General features: G+C 45.0%; 1 protein-coding gene across 4 annotated transcripts in view; it reads left to right on the forward strand.

The window, feature by feature from the left end:
• The window catches only part of SMPD3 (sphingomyelin phosphodiesterase 3), a 273,255-nt gene extending 254,317 nt beyond the window's left edge, over positions 1-18,938 (forward strand). For all 4 annotated transcript variants that reach the window (XM_069085666.1, XM_069085664.1, XM_069085665.1 and 1 more), the window contains 5 exons: positions 3,493-3,648; positions 5,424-5,513; positions 5,998-6,061; positions 13,269-13,422; positions 14,335-18,938. In XM_069085666.1, coding sequence (XP_068941767.1) covers positions 3,493-3,648; positions 5,424-5,513; positions 5,998-6,061; positions 13,269-13,422; positions 14,335-14,436 — 566 coding nt within the window. In that variant the 3' untranslated portion in view covers positions 14,437-18,938. The remainder of the gene's footprint in view (positions 1-3,492; positions 3,649-5,423; positions 5,514-5,997; positions 6,062-13,268; positions 13,423-14,334) is intronic.
• Positions 18,939-19,343: the final 405 nt, after the last annotated feature.

The raw sequence follows: 19,343 nt of genomic DNA on the forward strand, positions 1-19,343 counted from the left end.
TCTCTCTCTCTCTCTCTCTCTCTCTCTCTGTCTCTCTCTCTGTCTCTGTCTGTCTGTCTGTCTGTCTCTCTCTCTCTCTCTGTCTTCCTTTCCCTCTCTCCCCTTCCATTTGCTATTTTAGTTATTTTATCTAGAAGCCATACTTTATTTTCTTTTTTTCTAATATATTTTATTTTTCCCCAATTAAACATTAAAACTATTTTTGAACATTTCCTTTTTTAAAGTTTTATCTGCATCTCAAGTCAAATATCACTATTTCTCTAGCTTCCCTTTATAAAAGCCTCATAGGCTTTTATAAAGGTGCTCTGAAACTAGTCATATATCAATCCGTATGAGGCCAATGGGTCTTGGTACCCAGGATAAGGAGAATTCACAGCCCACCAAAAAGACATCATCCATGCCAGACCAAATTTTACAATGTGGCAGAATGGATGTTTGTCCTTGTATAGGGAGACGTCATCCATGCCAGAACAAAGGTCTCGCTCTTTAACCTTGTTATAGCTGACCAAGTTCCTCCTTCTACATATGATTGAAGGCTGCCTTGGCTGGGAAATGGAGTACATGGAGCAAAGGCAAGGGGGAATCTGCTGTCAAGGCCTAGCTCAAGACCTTGTCTTCCTTTCTGTACCCCTTCTTCATAACCCACCTTTAGCCCTTTTTTCCTTGTATAAAGACACGGTTTAATCTCTGCCCAGGTTCTGAAATCACCTCTGGGTCCTCTGTTTTTGGTGTGGCAGACCAGAAGGAAGTAGGAATGCAGGGTGGAAATCAGAGCCAAGAATCAAGCTGTACCTTATCATATGATCACTTGAATACCTTTGTATTTCTTTCATTCTCTCTCTGGAGAGAGCAGCACCAATTCCCCAGCTACTCGTTTTTTAAAAAGCATCTGATTTTCATTCCAGTTGTTGCAAAATAACTTCATCTCTGGTTCTTCCTATGCCTGCAGAGTTGTTCTAATAGTAATGCTTGACATGCCTCTTCAAGAGCTATGTACACAGGCTCAACACTTCCATTTGGGCTCTAGGCTGCCTGCATTCCAGTTTCAGGGTTCCCTTGACAATCATGGGTTCTGGCTCTGAGCCCCTTGACTCACCAGCTTTATGATGATGCTATAGGGATAGTATAGAGATACTTTTCTGAGGCTTCTCTCTTCACCGCCAGTGGCCCTTGTCAACTCCAGCCTTTAAGAGAGAAAGAAAGAGTCTACTTTAGACTGCCTAGAAGCCCCTCTCAAAATTACCCAAAGACTTGGTTCTTCAAGGAATACAACATCATCTGGATGTTGGGATTACAGCTAGGTCCAGATTAGTATGAATAATAAACCCCAGATCCCATTGAGTGATCTAATTATTTGTATTCATACTGCATGTTTCCATTGGACTGTAACCAATTACCATATTTTATATAATTATAATTTTAAATAGTATGAATTTGAATATTTAGGACCACTTCATAGGATTACTCATTTGCACTAATTAGAATCTAGCCATAGCCTTTTCCTAAATTCCCTTTCTATAGAAGTTAATGGTATGTACCTAAAAAATATATACAGTGCCTCCATCAACAATCCATCTACACGAGTAAATTGTGTATCAGTATAAAACAGTGACATTCAACTCTAGACTACCTATGTGACCTTAAGCAAATAATTTCTCCTTCTGAAGTTTATTTTTTCTCTATATAAAATGAGAGGTTTAGAGTAAATTATCTCTAAGGTCCCTTCCAGGCCCAAATACTGTGAGCAATATAGTCTATTTGGTCATGTGAAATATCTTCATGTTGTCCTAATTTTCAAAAGAAAAGGAAGTGAATGGCCATGTGCAGACTATAAGCCAGTGAGCTAGATTTCAATCCTGACAAAATTCTAGATCATGTTACTAACAGGATAGTTAGTGAACATCTAGAAAAGGAAGCGCAGTAATCACAAAGACCCGACATGGTTTCGTTAGGAAGAGATCGTGCCAGGCTAACCTCATTTTTTCAGAAGGTTATTAGACCTGGAGAATCCTATAGATAGTTTAGCTAGATTTTATCAAAGCATTTAACAACAATTCTCATTCTTGTGTAAAATCCAAAGGACATGAGCCAGACAGTAGACTTGAAACTGGAAGGATCATTAATAAGTCAATGTCTACTTGGAAGAAGGTCTCTAATGAAGTGAGCCAGGAATCAATGCTATTTAACATGTTTACCAATAACTTAGATGAAAGCATAGATCACAAGCTTATCAAATATACAGCAGACACAAAGCTGAGAGGGATAGTTAACACACTGAGTGACGATAGCAGGATCCAAAACTATTTCAACATGTCAGAACATTGTACCAGATCAAATAAGATGAAATTTAATTCTGATAAATATAAAGTCTTACATTTGGGTTTTTAAAGATCTATTTTATAAGTAAAGCATGTAAGAGCCATTCTTAGTACTTTATCTGAATTTTTTCTAAATGAGGGGGGAGAGTGTTAATGAACTACAATCCCAATGTGCGTCAGCAGTATAATATGAAAGCTAAGAAAGCCAACAGGACCTCAGTCTGTATTGAGAGGCATGGTAATGAGGCAGCCATGTTCCTAGACACTGCCCTGATCAGACTGACTACATCTAAGTGTCACATTTTAAGAAGGACTTTGATAAAATGGAATATCCAGAGGAGGAGAGAGTCAGATTAGTGAAGGGCCTCAAGATCACATCCTGTGAGCACGATTCTAGGATGTTTAACAGGAACAGCAGACTTAGTGGTCCCTCTAACTAGGGAGCCAATTCTCCTGGATTTTCCAAATCCTTATGATCACTGAAGATGAGAAAAATGGTTAAAAGGCATTCAAAATTCACCAAGCAGCCCACAAAGGTGAAAGGAGGTAAGGGAGGAGGAGACCCAGTATTCATTCCTACCTTTTGCGGGAAATTGGTTAGCTCCAGCTCCCTACCCATTCCTGGGAAGCTGGGGGTGGGAGTCCTGGCAGAACCAGGACCGGTTTGTTACCACCTGATCTGTACAGCTTAAAATGAACCACTATGTCATGGGTGACTGAGTGAGAATGCCTGCTATTCTGCTAAATATCTTCTTATCCTGGGGCAAGGGATAGTGATGAGTCCTGAGCAGACCGTGGTGCTGACATCGCAGGTCTCTTGTCCTTTGGGGAACTAAGTAGACTTCCTCTCAAAGGCAAGCTGGATCCTCTTTTCTTTCTCCAGAGCCCAAGGACAATTCTTATGGGCTTTTAGGAGACTATTTTCCTAAAAAACAAACCACTAGCTTTTTCATGAAGTAATATCTCTGAAAGAAAGATCCTCGATCTGTAAGTAAGTAGGGGGCATCTGTAAGTGGGGGGTGGGTCAGAGCTGTGAGATGCACCAGAGATGGAAACCACAAGGCGGTTTTTAGGGAGCTGGGGTTGGCCTCTGTGCACTCATGGGCAGGTGCCAGCCGCCTGACTGTGAGACAGGTGACTCATGTTCTCCCTATGGCTCTTTTGTCACATCTAGAAGACAGCACCATTCGATGTGAACAACTGAATCAGCTTCAGGATTGGCTGGCTGATTTCCGAAAATCTACCTCCTCCTCCAGCACAGCCAATCCCGAGGAGCTAGTAGCGTTCGACGTGCTTTGTGGAGACTTCAACTTTGACAACTGCTCTTCTGGTGAGAAAGCTTTTTCTCTCCCTTCCTCCTCTAATCCTATGAAACCGAACATGGGTGCTGGAATCTTCCTTTTGCCTCTGGCACTCACTGCTTATGGGATTTGGGACACATCATATCATCGCCCTGGGCCCCAGTTTCTTCGGCCATAAAATGAAGAGGTTGGACGGTGTGGTCTCTGAGGTCCCAGCTGGAATGCTGTGACTACCCCTCTTACCCTAGCTCCTGGTGACACATCATCACTCGTCCTCACCCTGAGTGGTGTTTCCCTCTAGTCTCAGGAAAAAATGTTCAGGGCTGGGAAGCACCTTGTTAGCAAGATCAGAAAGCAAATACTCTGATGTTTCATCTGCTACCATCGCCTGCTCTAGAAACCTCCGTTCATCGAGTCGCACTGGCTGAGCTCTGTCACTACTGCCAGGCTGCTCTGGAGTTTTCAGTCAAGAGAGAAGAAATGCAGCCAGGCTAGCTTCTAGTATTGTCAGTCAGGGATCTGACCAGCACCAGGCTAGGATCCCAGACTAGAAGTTAGGACCCCAGCCCTTAAGAAATAAGTGATAAGCCTGATTTTCTTTTTAAAACCTGGGTGTGAAGGGACGTGGTTCTCCTCATATCACAGAAATAATAAGGCTAATTCCTCCAGTGTGGACATGAGGCATTGTTTTCATAAAGGCTATGAAAAATTAGCAGATCTTTCACTTTTGTTTTTGATGGAAATAATAATAAATGACATCTAGCATTTACATAGTCGGCTTTATGGTTTGCAAAGCATTTTGTCTGTTTCCTCTTCTTTGATCTTCACAATAACCCTATGAGGCAGCTACTATTACAATAATCATTTTACAGATAAGGAAAAGGCTAAAAGAGGTTAAGGGACTTGCCCAAGGTCACATGGCCAACAAGGATTTGAGGTAGGATTTTAACTCGGATTTCCTGACTCAGGACAATGCACTGTGCCATGTAGCTGCCTCTATGCAGACCTGACTAATGGACAACACGTCTTCTAGATCAACAGATCCTTCCCTCTTCTATACAAACACAAGTCTAAGGCTGAAATCCTAGAGCACTGGATGCCAAGAAGAGGGGAGAGGGCAGAAGAGATAGAGAAAGCATAACTCCAGGCATTCCTGGGCCTTCACATGAAATCTTGGACCACTGGCCCCTGAGAAAGCCTAAATGATGGTTTAAGGCCAGTCCTTCATGAGCTCAGGAGGTGACCTGAGGCCAGTGGGGAGAGGGGGTGAATGGAGCCCACTATCCTTGGGCAGGGGAGAATTAGAGGCCAGTGGGTATAGGAATCTGCCCTTTCTGAACATTTTAAAAAGAACTTGTATCAAGGTATTCTCGTCCCTTTCACTCTTTCAGGACAGGGGTGCCCTTAGTCCCTCCCTCGGTGTCAAAACCTGCCTTACACAGATTAAGTAGTTAATAATTAATAACTTAATAATTTGGGGGAGACAACCCCTATGTGTAGATTTAGAGAGGCCAGAAGCATCTTGCACCAGGTACTGTTACAACTGCTTAAATCTAGTTCAGTTAAGACATCTTCCAAGGATGATACTGGGGCCTCCATAAGCAGCCTAGACAGTTACCCCATCCCTGCTGGGCAAGACCCTCACCCCTGCATTCCAGTCTCTGCCCTGGGAGAACTCCTCCTGAGAGCCTTCCAGGGTCACTATCGGGCAAGGCCAAAGCAGAGGGAGCTGAGGGCCCTTGGTATTCCTGGATTTCCACTTTGTTTGGGGACAGGCCTGGCTAATTTCTTCTTCTCTGTCCAGATGACAAGCTGGTACAGCAGCACTCCCTGTTTACACACTACAAGGACCCCTGCCGCGTTGGTCCAGGAGAGGATAAGTCGTGGGCAATCGGTAAGGCATCCCCTCCCACTTCACAGAGGACCATATTGTCTCTGCTGTATGATCAAGGTGGCCCCTGCACAGCCACGGGGTGTGGCCAGGGGAAGCACAACCAGCCAGGTGTCCTTTGGTGTGGGTTCTTACTATGTGGACCACAAGCATCCTGACTGGGCTGCCATGGACAAACATGTCCTTTCCAGAGCAGACCACAGACTCATATAGTGAAGAGACAAGGATTACAGCCAAAGGACCCTCTCCCTTCTCCCCTAACACCTCTGCTCTCCTCTCTTCTATAGGCACATTTGCTTGTTTCCTAAGGGAAGTGGGTGGAAGGGGTAGTGAGGGAGGGTCCCTTTCACACTTGAGAAAAGAATCTGGTCATGGCAATCTGGGTAGGCAGGGGCACACATATGGCAGCTCAGCCCAAGGAATGTCAAGTTCAGCCATTACATGTGATTCTCCTTAATTCTTGTTCTTGTGTCCTCTTGGTTCTCAGGTACTTTTTTAAAACAAGATCGCCTCCATGACGAGGAGGTGTGCACCCCAGACAATCTGCAAAAGTAAGCTGCTTCACCCTGGTGTTTTCCCTTTAGCAGATAGAAACCCTGGTCTGGGTCATGACCCCAAGGAAATATCAATCAGAGGGGCATCAGGGCAGAAAGGAAGGAGATTTGGCTTTGGAGTCCAGTCCTGTCTGTCATTTACCACCTGTGTGACCTTGGGAAAGTCACTTCCCGGTTCTGGGCCTCAGTTTCCTCATCTGTAAAATGGAGGGGGGGGGTAGACAAGGAGGCTTCTGAAGTCCTACATCCATGATCTTACTTTGGGGATGGGGAAGCGGGTCAGTGATAGCTCTATGGATGGCCACAGCATATATTCACAAGAAGAAAGCAGAGATTCACTAGATTATTATGTCAAAAGCAACAAAGAATCCAAAACAGGCTTGTATAGTGAAAAGGGAAGTGGACTTGTGTAGCAGCAAGCACCCCAGTGTCCCCAAGGTGCCTGCTCACACAGGTTCTTGGATCTGCTTTGTTAAAGGAAAGCAACTCAAAATGGGTTAACAAGCTTACTTTAATCAGTCAGACATATATCGTTTACCTTGTTCAGGAGAAAAGGTCAGCACCCTGAACCTCAAAGTATACAGGCATAATTATCAAGACAGAAACATCAAGTAGACAGATTTCCAAACTGTCCAACCATTACATCCATACCCAGTCAACATCTGGGTTTCCACATTCTGGGTTTTTCAAAGCCGGGGGACTCTCAACAACGGCTTCCCAGAATCCAGATCAAATCACAGAACACTTCTCAAAGTGAGTCCCAAAAACAAAGCTACACATCAGGGCTTATATTAGCCTTCTCCTGGCTCAGAGAATGTAACAACCTTATTGACTCACTGGCCAATCAAGAAGTGTCTACTGAAAAACAAGCCTCCCCCACCCCAGGCTTCAGGTGCACATTAGCCTAGGGGCAGGGAAGATCTTTAAAATTTACATTCTTATTACAACTTGGAGTCAAAGAACCAAATCCTGGCTTGGCTACTTACTCTCTCAGGGGCCCTGGGCAAATCACATCTTCATTTGTAAGTAGCAGAGGGAAGGACAGGGGTTGGAAGAGATCATCTCTATGGCCCCTCGCAGCTCTGTGAGCCTAGGCTGAAACTGAAGCTTCCAGAGACCTTCTTCAGAGACACAAGCAACACGTGAGCTTTTCTCAGGCTACACTAAAGTCAGAGGGATGAAACGGACAGTGTCCCTATTGCTGGTCAGCAACATGGGCCAAGGATGGCCCAGAACACCAGGACAAACTTCCAGGAGACAACAGCCCATGACACTTAACCCTTGGGCAGGAGGCCAAGGCGCTCACACACACACAAACACACACACACACACACTCACACTCATATACACACTCACACACACACACACACACACACACACACACACACACACACACACACACACACACCTGGGAGCCTGAGATTGTTTAAGATGTCCCTATCTGCTTATTCCCACATTGGTTAATGGCGCCCGAAGCTGGTAGTCAGAGAAGCCTTAAGCACACACTGCTGAGTGGATCTTTCTTCACATGGCGCCTCCATTGTTCCTCCAGCCTTCTCTGTGCAGCTAATGGACAGTGCCTTGTGTGAATGACCTGCTGGCAGGGCCTGGGGAGGGCCCCAGGTGAGAGGACCAGGCTCTGGATCTTCCCCTTCATGAGCTGTGACTCTTTTCCATGCCCAGGCTAATCAAACCTTTGTTCACAAAGGGCTTCCCTCATTAAAAAGAACATACAGAGGGATTTCTTGGCTAGAATTTGACCTTTCCACTCATCATACCCCAGATGTACTTGGTTTCCTCACAAAGGGAGCTGAACTGTGCTAGGAACCATTCATTCAATCAGTCAACAAGGATTTAAGTGCTTACTTGGTGATGGGGTGTGTACTAACCCAGGTCCTGAAAATGGGAGCTGGGAAGGAGGGCGCTCCAGGAACAGGGGTCAAGAGATGGAGGGTTATGTGCAAGAACAGCTAGCCCTGCAGTGTAACTGGATAGGAGAGTGAATGGAGGAAACAAAATATGAGCAGTCTGGAAAAGGAGGAAGGGGCCAGACGACCAAGAGATGCAAATGCCAAACAAAGGACTTTTTATTGGATCCTCAAAGTAATAGGGAGCCACTGGTGTTTATTGAGTACAGGGATTATATGGTCAGACCTATGCTTTAGGAAAATCTCCTTGACAGGTAAAGGGAAGATGACTTAGAGTTGTATGAGACTAAAGGTAGGGAGCCCATATGGAAAGCTATTATAATAATCCAGATGTGTGGTGATAAGGCTGGTGGCTAGGGTAAGTACAGAAAAGGGGGTGTATACAAGAGATGTGGAAAGAAAGATGCTGTAGAAAGAAATTCCAAGATCTGGCAACTGACTGGGGATGTGGAGTGAGCAATAAAGGAGTCAAGGCTCCCCTGGGGAAGCTGGGAAGGATTGTGGTCACCTGTACGTAATAAGGAAGTTCAGAAGAAAGAAGGGTTGGGGTTGGGGAGAGAGAGAATGAGTTCTGATTTAGACATGCTGAGTTTGAGATGACTCGAAATATCCCATAGACAGGTGGTGATGCAGAACTGCAGACCAAGAAGACTAAGAGTGGAAATGAAGGTCTGGTAATCACTGGAATTGAGATGATCATTGAGCCCACAGAAGCTAATGAGAGAGAGAGAGAGAGAGAGAGGAGAAGGAAAGAGAGAGAGAGAAGGAAAGAGAGAGAGGAGAAGGAAAGCGAGAGAGAGGAGGACAGAGAGAGAGGAGAGGAGAGGAGAGGAGAGGAGAGGAGAGGAGAGGACCCAGGACAGAGCCTTAGGGGACACTCAGAGGTAGTGGATAAAGATTCAGCAAAAGAAACTGGAGAAGAACAGTTGGACAGGTAGGAGAACCAGGAAAGGGCAGAATCACAAAAACTCAGGAAAGAGAGAGGATTCAGGAAGAAATGGGGCCAACAGTGCCAAATGCATTCAACAAACATTTATTAAATACCTGCTGTTTCTACAGCCCTGGATTCCATGCTAGAAGAAATACAAAACTAAGAGAAAACATAGTTCCAACTCTTATGGAGCTTACAGTCTAACAGAAGTATAAAACACACAGACAGATGGAGTTCCCAATATTCCCCGCCCTAGGGCACACAAAGGCCATTAGACCAATAGCTGAGGCAATGACCCTAGCCATGTAGAAGACTTTGTGCTTGTTGCTGGAGTTCACAATGTGGGCAAATGCAGGGCCCTCAGGGAAACTATGATCCGAAGTGCTTCATTCCCTGTCCAGCTGTGGGCTGTGCATGGAACGAAGGAAAAAAGCCATCAGCTGAAAGGGGACACTGCTACCTACAGATGTTTCCCCTGCAGAAAACAAGCTTAGAGCTCAAACCCCTCCTAATGGAGGGAAAATCTTCCATCATAAGCCTTGGCAGAAAAGCCAAGACAGCATTTGTATTGGCAAGGACTGTGCTAGTGCAGCACAGGCATCAATTTTCTTTGGCCTATTAATGAAATTGGACCATTGGGTTATATGATTCAGATAGGTCAATGGGGCTGGCCACAGAGTTTCATCTCTCATTCAAAAAACCATTAGTAACACTTAGCTACCTTCTTAAGAGTTCCACTGAGCCTAGGGCTGCCAGTGCTCTGGACATGCCTTCTTGGGATGCCTAACTCCTTGGTCCCTATATGGAAATGGACTAACAAAAAATCAAGTTTATACACAGTGCTTTAAAATTTGCAGTTTTCCTCACTGAAGTTCTGAGTTAGGTGGTACCAGAATTACTGTCCCCATTCTACAGAAGAAATTGAGCTTAGAGAGATGGTGATTTGCCCACATGGACAAAGAAGCTCCTTCAGACTAAGTGTAAAACCTCCCTCTCCCCCATGACATAACAACTTTGCATTAAACTAACTTCCAGGAAAGCAAAGTCAGTGGCTAGTAGCCACCAATTAGATAACAGGCCCAAGCAAATTTAACACAAGCTGATAACTTTCAAAGCAAAGAAAATTCCATCACAGCCAAATCACATTCTAGAATCTAAATGAAACTTTCACAGAGGATGTACATTTAAGAGACCAACAGTTGAAGCAATTTCTAATTCAAAGTCTAAAATTACATGAACTCAGGGCTGTCTCTTCTTACAGCTAATTTGAGGCAATTAGTTAGATTATAGTCTAAATCTAAAGCACCATCCTATACCAAGAAAATTATCTTTTATGAGGTGATGATTAAAAAATGACTCCTATCCTTTGCTTATCAGTAACTCTCAGATCACTAATGCTGGAATTAATTAGGGAAGGCAAATGGATGATAATGGATTCCATTTCTGAGATTTAATGATGTTCTGAATGTTATTAGAGTATTTATCTTTAATGCTGATAAATTACTTCTTGTAGAAACCCGTGTTCGTTCGATGAACCGTTTTCATGCTCTTGCCAATTTGTCTACAATTTAACTGACCCTATCCAGAACATCATTTTAAAACTATGCAGTATCTCATCTTTTACTTCATCCTGTGTGCTTCTGAGAGGTTAAGACTACAGGAAAGGGGCAGCCAGGTGGCGCAGTGAGTAAGAGTGCTGGCCCTGGAGTCAGGAAACCCAGGATTGGTTCCGGCCTCAGATACTTGGAACCCACACAAAATAACTGACCGTGTAACCTTGAGCAAGTTACTTAACCCCAATTGCTTAAAAAAAAAAAGACTTCAGGAAAGACGCTTTCTAGCTCATTCATCCTCTCGAACCAATCCCTAGCTTCTAGTATATAGTTTTTTCTAAGAAGTGGCAGCTGATTTGGGGGTCGCAGGGGACAGGGAATGAGTGGTCTGCTCCTCAACCCAAAGTGCAATAAAGTCTATACATCTATCCCACTGTCCAACCAGCAAGTCTATCCATATTCAAGTTTATTCATTGAACCAGATTGCTGAAAAGGAGCTTAAGCATAATACTATAGAAAGAGAACAGGGTTGGGAGCCTTGGTCTTGGGGTCATGTAAATAGGTGGGCAAATTGCGGTGCAACTCTGTTTCTTACCACCTACATGACCTAAGTTTGGACTTCAGTTCCTCATCTATAAGATGAAGGGGTTGGATTAAATGACCCCTAAGGTCCTTCCAACTCTAAATCTACAACCCACTCCTGCTCCCTCACCTTGCAGACAAGAAAACTACCTGCCTTAAGAAATGACTGTCCAAAGTCACATTGCTAACAAGCAGAGCTGGGACTAGAGTCCAGATTCCCCTGACCATTGGTCTTTCCAGTACATCAGGCTGCTCTCAGTACTCCTGGTAATTGCAAAACCCATAGAGTCAGGCTGAGAACTTGTTTCATGGAAATATTTCTAGGCATGGAGTCATGAGAACTGGGTTTCCTTAGTGTTAACTCAGTCCCTGTTCAACCCTAATTCACTACATGGCTCTGAAAGATCACCTAACTACTTTGCACCTCAATTTGCCCACCTATTTACATGGAATGAATAATAGTTATCTAAGCTAACCCAACTTCCTCGTGTTACAGTTAGGGAAACTGAGGCCCATAAAGGTGGCCTGTCCAAGGTCACACAAGTAGTGACACCAACAGGATTGGAATTCAAGTCCTCTGGCTCCAAAGCCCAGTGCTCTTTCCTGGACCCCATTGCCCCTCTACTGGGAGATCAGTGAGATAATACATGTGAAAATAAACCTCTGTAATCTTTGGAAAGAAAACAAAGGGCCCCCTGTCCCATGGAGACTAGGGTGACAAAGGTAACATCCCTCTGTTATGCAGCAAGAACCCAGCTCCTAGAAAAAGGAGGCCTGGATAGCCCCATCCTCATCACGGTGCCACAGGCTGTGTGTTTCAAGCATTCAGTCTTCTCCAGCAAGAGGAAAAACAGAAGAAATAGCCTACTACTTCCGGTTCTCACACTGCACTCAAACGGACTCTGGAAAAAGCCATTTTTGAGTCATTAAAAAAAAATGAACACTAAAAGCCCACATTTCTAAAGCAGTTTCAGCACAACAGTGGGAGGAACAGACTGGCCCTCAGGAGATTAACCAACAAAGGACCAAGAGTTATTCTAGGCTTGAGGTGACAATCTACACCTTCCCCAAAAGAAGCTGAGCCTGCAGGTGCTGGGGTCATGTTACATGGCAGTGCTTAGCTAAAAGCACCTAGGCTTTTCAATTTAGAGACATTGGTTTCCATATCCCACAAATCCTGTTTCCAAAGAGCAAAGTTTACTTGAGTTACAACAGAAGAGATCTGATTTTTTTAATGTTTCATCAACTTAACATAATCAAGATTATTTCCCCTTTTACAACCTAATGGCAGCTCCACTGGCAGCAACCACAGACTTGCTGTGGTTTAAATCCAGGGATGCCAAAAACTGTTGTGGTGGGGGCTCTGCCTGCCCAAAAACTGTTGGGGTTTCATGATGTGTTGTGGTGGAACCATCTCAAAGAATTCAGTCAGACGACCACTAATCCAAGTACAGGCATTTATTGAGATTGACGCCTCTCATGAAGCAGGCTATGTTCCAAGAGGAACCAGCAACTTCAGAGAAAGCAAGATGGATTTTTATAGGGTAAAGATGCAATTACATAACGGAAATTTACATAGAATAGAGGAATATCATTAATGTTAAAAAGGCAGGAAGGGCTAGTTATGGTAATGGAGGAGGGGTCCCATCTATATAGTTTAGTGGTTAAACATTCTGGTCATGCTGCCCTCCAATTGGCTAGCTATTGTGGTCCTGTCTAGTCAAGATAGTCAGATATTGTGGTCCTGTCTTGGGCTAGATGGATGATGTGATTGTGATTGAATACAAGAACACACCTGTTTCTGTGGGAATGGGTCTGGGGGCAGTGACCAGGTAGAGGCAGTTGCTGGGTTCCCACAACATGGACACAGCTGCTGTTTATGTGGGAATTAAGAGTTCCAGGACATACCTGTTGTTCCAGTGAGCAGGGAGGCATATATGAAGTTAGGACATTGGCAGGGGGAGGGAGGGGGGTGCTAGGTAGGTAGACTGGGTCTGCTGTTCAGTGGGGCCAGGCCTATAATGAAGTTAGAATATTGGGACTGGGGGCAGCTTTATTAGGATTCCATCAGATGGACACACATAAATCTTATGTTGGGGTTTGGGGAGGGAGTTGAGGAGGGGTGGCCAGTCATCCTTCAAAAACATCCCACACCTGACATGATGACCCTTGAGACTGTCTACTTACAATTTGTCATTTGTGTGGACTAGGGCCTTGGAAAGTGAAGAAGGGAGGAAGGAATATATTGACTATCCCACCAGCAAGAGCCATCCTTCTCACCAGAAGATCTTGGTGAAGGGTAATGGCAGGAGGATTGACTACATGCTCTACTCTGAGGAGGGGCTCTACATGGAATGGAAAATGGTGAGTGTTCCAGGAAAGACTGTGCACGGGCCATCAGGGAGGGACTCCCTGGGCAATAGGCCTGCCTTTGGCAGGCAGCCCTGAAACCCACTCCCCGGGCTCAGCTGTGATGTCTGTGGAGCTGGGCACAAGGAGCATCAACTTGCTAGACTGGATAGAGGCAGAAAATGTTGAGTTGGAGTGAACTATCTCAATTGAGACAGCATGGTATATGTATTTGGAATCAGAAAACCTGTCCAATGCCATCTCTGCTACTAAGAAAAGACCTATGGGAACCTGGGCATCTCTGGACCCATTTCCTCATGGGTAAAAGTATCCGGTTGGGCCAGATCAGGATGTCTCCCCTTGTTTGTGTCATAGGCCCCTTTGGCAGTCTGATGAAGCCTATGAACGCCTCCTCAGAATCCTACTGGTAAATTCATAGGATTACAAAGGAAAGCAATTGGATCAAAATACAATATCAAAGTATTTTTCTAAACAAGTTCCCAGAGGACTTTTTAAATGATGTCTAGCTCTGAATCCTATGGCCTCATTTTGAGGACCCAATGAACTGATGTATGGAAAGCACTTTACAAACCTAATCATTGCTCCATCAGTGTCGGCTAGGACGGTGACAATCATCCCATAACCCACGAAGCCCAACCTAAAGTGGAAGTTGGGGGGTCAGTGAGAGGAGGGGAAAGGATGAGCTTGGCAAGAGCCCGTGATAGGAAACCACAACCTTTTAAAGGGAACATGGCGCCAGCCATCTGGTCTCCCCTCCATTGCTGTGCCAGAGTCCTTGTTTGAACACCTCTCTCTCTCCACATTCACCTTATTGTCAGAATGTGCTTTTCTGTGCTTAACTGCAATCCCTTCTGTTGAATTTTATCCTAACTCCCTCTTGTTCTTTACACCATTATTTTCCTGTAGGAGGTGGAGGAATTCAGTTTTATTACCCAGTTAGCAGGTCTGACTGACCACCTCCCTGTGGCCATGCGCCTGATGGTCAACACTGGCGAGGAAGAGGTGTAGATGTGCCAGCCCCATGGTCAGTCAGGACCCAGGCCAGCCTAAGAAGACCTGGTCTATGTTCTTGGGATACAAAGGACTTTTTTCCAGTGCCACGTGAGCCAGATGAAAACACCTGGCCTCCAGTCACCTCTCCCAACACCTCCAAAGGTGGACCAAGTCCCCTCCCCATTGCTCCCTGGAGCTGGGGAGAGGGGACAAGGATGGTAGGAGGTAAGGGACCAAAAGGGATCCACAAGGGGCTGAGACCACTGTCTGGAGCTACTCAAGGCAGCAGGGTCAGCCTGAATTTCTACATGTTCACTGTGGACCAAGGAATGCCAGTGGCCAGGCGGGTGGGGAGGGGAGGGGAGAGCCGAACCCTAATTCCTTTTAATCAGTGCCATTCTTACAAAACATGGTTTTATATGAATTATACAGCACAACTTAGTTTGTAATCTGTGGGGTAGTGCTATTAATGGGTTTTGCATCATTTCTTTGTATAGCTCTTATAAAGCTGAAGGCTTGGTTTTGGATTTTCTTTTTTTTTTAGCCTGCCAATGTCGTCATAGCATGCCTGTGCCCTAGCATGCGCTCTAACTGCATGCTACACACTCGAGATGAAACAGCCATTATGATAGCCATAGGGTAAAAATAGGACAAAAAAAAAAAAAGAATTCGAAATGCAATCAGGAAATAGTCCAGGAAGCCCATTTCGGAGTGCTGGACAGCCATTTTTTTTTTTTTAACCAGCACAGTGGGGCTTTTCCCAACCAACAATAATGCTGTCTCCAGTGGCAGGGAAAATGCTGTGTTCCTTTCCAAAGGCCTACATTTGAGGGGAATTATGCTCTAGAAAGAAAAAAATCAACTTTTAAGGTTCCCAGGAAGGGAAGGCCCATGGGGAGCAGGTTAGCGTCAGTCCCCACCTGACTCTAGACTCCCAATGCTCCTAATAGAGGCTTGTCAGGGTTGAAAACTAGAAAAAGGGTGTTTCTGGGAAAGGGACATGATGAGAAGGGAAACTCAATAAGCCCTGTGGTTTTACTAGAGGGAGAAGAAACCTCACCACACAAGTGGGAAGGAGCCACCTGCATTTTAAAAATACTGGTTTGTAGCATTGTTCTTTTCCTGTCTCTAAACCCACAGCTGTTTCTATTGCATGACCTTTCTTAGCTTCAAACCTGAGTGACTTTGACCAGATGACAAAGTTAGGACTTCAGGGTTCTTCTCCATCATGTGGCATCATTTTGTGATTTGGGGAAGAAAAAAAAAAAATCCCTTTGTGCCTCAGTTTACCCACTGGTCCAGTGGACTACCGGTCCCTACCTCACTGGCCCAGCTGAGCCCCAAGGGAGTTAGCTGTATTGTTGTCCACAGTCAGCTTCTGAGTGATGGCTGTCTCCAGGATGAAGTCTGCCTTGGCCTACGTGTTTCTCTCTTCATCCAGTAGCCACCCCAGATCTCCTGGGATCTCATTCCCAGTTGCTCAGCACATCTACCTTTTCTTTTTGGCCCATGGCTGAGGGCCCCTGGACACCAAGCCATAACAGAGGGGAGGCAAGGGAGGGGCGTATAACTAAGGATCCTTTGAGGACTGGGCCTTCACATTCCCACTGGGCTCTCCCAAGGAAGGGTTCCTAGTTAACCAAACATGAAAACTGAGGAGGAGGATGTCAAGAAAAAAAAGAAAATTACCAAATCAACCTTCTCCATTTGGTGAGATTTATCATTAACACCTCCTGCCACAAGATCTCTGCACAGTCCACACAAATGGAGAGAAATGGCATCTTGTGTTCTCAGACATTTTGAGAAAAAATGCCTCATTGGCACCCCCTGTACCACTTGCTTTTCCTCGATTGTGCTTTCTGTGGGTCCCCCCCCCCCTCATTTGGCTGGTCCTGGGCAGCTCTGGTCCCAGGTTATCACTGCTGCAGGGGAAAAGTCCACTCTTAGCACTGAGGAATCCAGTTTGATCCCAGATCTGAAAATCACCTGTTGGGGAGCCCGATGCCCTGCCAGACCTCCTCCAACACAGTCTGCCAATTCCCTGCAGGAACATCCCCCCTTAAGCACCTTCAGCTTTAATTCTCTTCGTAGCCTCTTTAAATAGAAGCAATCAAGCATTTTCTTCTCCCTCTAGACCACGGAATTTTTTTAACTTTATGCTAAACTACTACTTAGATTTTGACCTTGGTTTTTTTGGTGATCTCTGGTTTTAAACAGAATGTTGTGCTTGATTGTTCACACAACCATACAACACCCTGAGCTCTTACTCACACCGGTCTTATACCCCAGCATAGCCCAGTAAGAACAGGGTGATGACAGCACCAGAACCCCATGGTACAAATTCTCCTTGTCTTAGTATATTGACCCTGTGCCTTCTGATGCCTTCATCTGCATGAGAGGCTGAGTGAAGTTGACGGGCAGGAGTGAGGGTGGGGAGAAATGACTCTCTCTCATCCAAATCCAGCCAATCATCAGTCCTCAGCCAAATGCAGCCAGGAGGCAAGACTGGCTGTGGACAGGTGACCCATGTGTGACCCATCCAAAGGCCTTAGCCCTTCACAGCCATGAGACACTGCTACTGTTTGGGGGAACAAATACCCCTCCCAAGTCAGGTAAGCCCAGGGCAGCTCTATGTACGATTCTGCTATAGGACTAGACCCAAGGTTAGGCTCAAATTCATGGAAACCAAGGCTGACATCTAATTGTTCCCAGGTAGTTCGACAGCAGGTGTGAGGGAAGACCAAAGGCAAAGAACAGGACCCAGGGAGTCAACCCACTGCAAGTCTGTGGGGCAGTAGCACTGCCTGAGGCCATGCCATCAAAGAAATGCTCATTTTCTGAAGGGAGCAAGTTTTAAGCTGTGAATCAAAGGATGAGAAGGTACCGACTATAGCTGACAGTGTCTGATCAAAGCCTTCATCTTGTTCAGTGAATTCTCCCTATTCCTGATCTCACCTCCAAGGGTCCCCTTGGGAGTGATCACAAGCACAGAAGGAGAGGGCTCCGAGTTATGCTAGCAAGAGACCGGGCCTAAGTCAAGGGGGCACTGCCAGCGCCCCGCCATCTTTACCAGGGTGTCTCATCCAGGAATCGTGGTTGCAGCATCTCTACATTCCCAAGGAATGCAGGAGTACTTCATGTTGGAACGGAATGTTAGATTCCAGGCCCTCCCTACCTGTCCCTTCCCTCACTGATTCTCCAAACAAGACTCTGACATCTTTTTAGAATCATTCTCACTTTAGAAAGGGTTTTCGCAAAGCTAGAGAATCCCATTCTCTTGTAAGACAGAAGCCTTTAGATTCTGGGATTTTTTAACATCCACTTATTCTGCACTGTCAGCGCACATGAATCATGTGACTGTACAGATTGAACACATGCAACAGGCCTCATCAGGTTATGGTTGCTCCGGCTGTGAAGCAACATGCCCCTCCCCACAAACACAACCAACACCCCCAGCCGTGTGCCCACATATACAGAGCCTCAAGTTCGGGGCCAGTGACAGACAAGGTCAGTTTTGGCTGGACCCAGCAGGAGAGCCAGGGGTCAGGAAGGAACTGGTGCCGCTCTCCAAGGCTGGAAACAGAACATGTGATGGTTAGCATTGTTCTGCCAAGCAGGGCCATCTGCTGGGAACTGTATTCACTCACCTGTAAGTGACTGTTCCATCTGGAACACCACGATGGCTGGGTCACACATACCCTCCTTACTGACTACACAGCCTTAGGCAAGTCTTTCAACCTCCCCGTGCCTCCATTCTGTCCTCTGTGAAATGGGGACAAAGTCCGGCAAACCTCTGGCAGCCTTTGACCAGAGGGAACAGCTTGATGCCTCTTTCCCCTTGGGCTCCTAGCCCCGCTTTCACCTTTTCTGATAGAGATGTAAAGTAGTGCTCAGAGATCACAACTTCCCATTCCTAAATCCTTGGCAGCCAGCCCAGAGCATCTGCTTGTCATACTAGTTTTATGAAGCCCGTAGATTATCCTGAGGGGGCTTGCCCATAAACTAAATTTTTACAATTTTGATTTTTTTTTTTAATTTCCCTGTGACTCAGATTCAATCAAACGGAGTAATGTCCAAGCTGGGAGTAGCTCATGGTCTCGCTCCCAACTCAGAAACAATAATCTGCTTCTGCTTCTGCTTCTGCTCCTGCTCCAGGGCTGGGGAAGGGCAAGATGCCTCTGACCAGCTCCAAAATAAGCCATGCATTGGGACCCAGTTCAGTCAGATGGCTTATGAAGGAAGCATTTTCATGTGTCCAAAACCATCTTGAGTTTTAAGTATGAATATTAATCTTGATGCTTTTTAAATATTGTATTACTGCTAAGGTTTAGAAAATACTGTTTTAAAAAACTTTTTTAATTTCAATAATTTTTCTGTATTGTATCCTTCTGGGACCTGAAGGGGTTTTATACGGTAAGCACACCTAACGTTTTGGTAAAATTGTATCTGATATATATCCATCTGTTTCTTCCCTGTAAGAAAACAAGTCTTACACCTAATAAAATATTTTGAAGGGGTTTTTTTTCATTTATTGGTGCTGAAAGGAATGAATAGTTGATGTGAAGGAGAAAATAAAACATTAAAACTCAAAGCTTTTTTTTCTCATTTATTTGAGTGATTTATTGGGGGAATTCATTTTGCTCTGACTCCAGAGTATAAACCACTTTTCACGGCTTCAGAAACCAAAGAAGATCCACCTATCCCAGATCTCTGAGAGAACTCAAAGTGGTAGCTAACAAATTTCTATCATATTCCTCAAGTATCTCCCAAAGATGCTATTATCATAGAAAGAGGACCCACTGCAAGATCCCAGTTCCAGGTCCAGCTCTGCCATTATATGTAACCATGATCAAGTGTCCTAAGCAATGAACTAATCTTGACTTTCCACCCAAATTGGGATATGTTGCTTGCCTTATGTATTT

The sequence above is a fragment of the Petaurus breviceps genome, unplaced genomic scaffold (genome assembly GCF_028583685.1).
Source record: "Petaurus breviceps papuanus isolate PSGF00001 unplaced genomic scaffold, PetGlider_PUasm1.0 176, whole genome shotgun sequence".
NCBI lineage: Eukaryota > Metazoa > Chordata > Mammalia > Diprotodontia > Petauridae > Petaurus > Petaurus breviceps.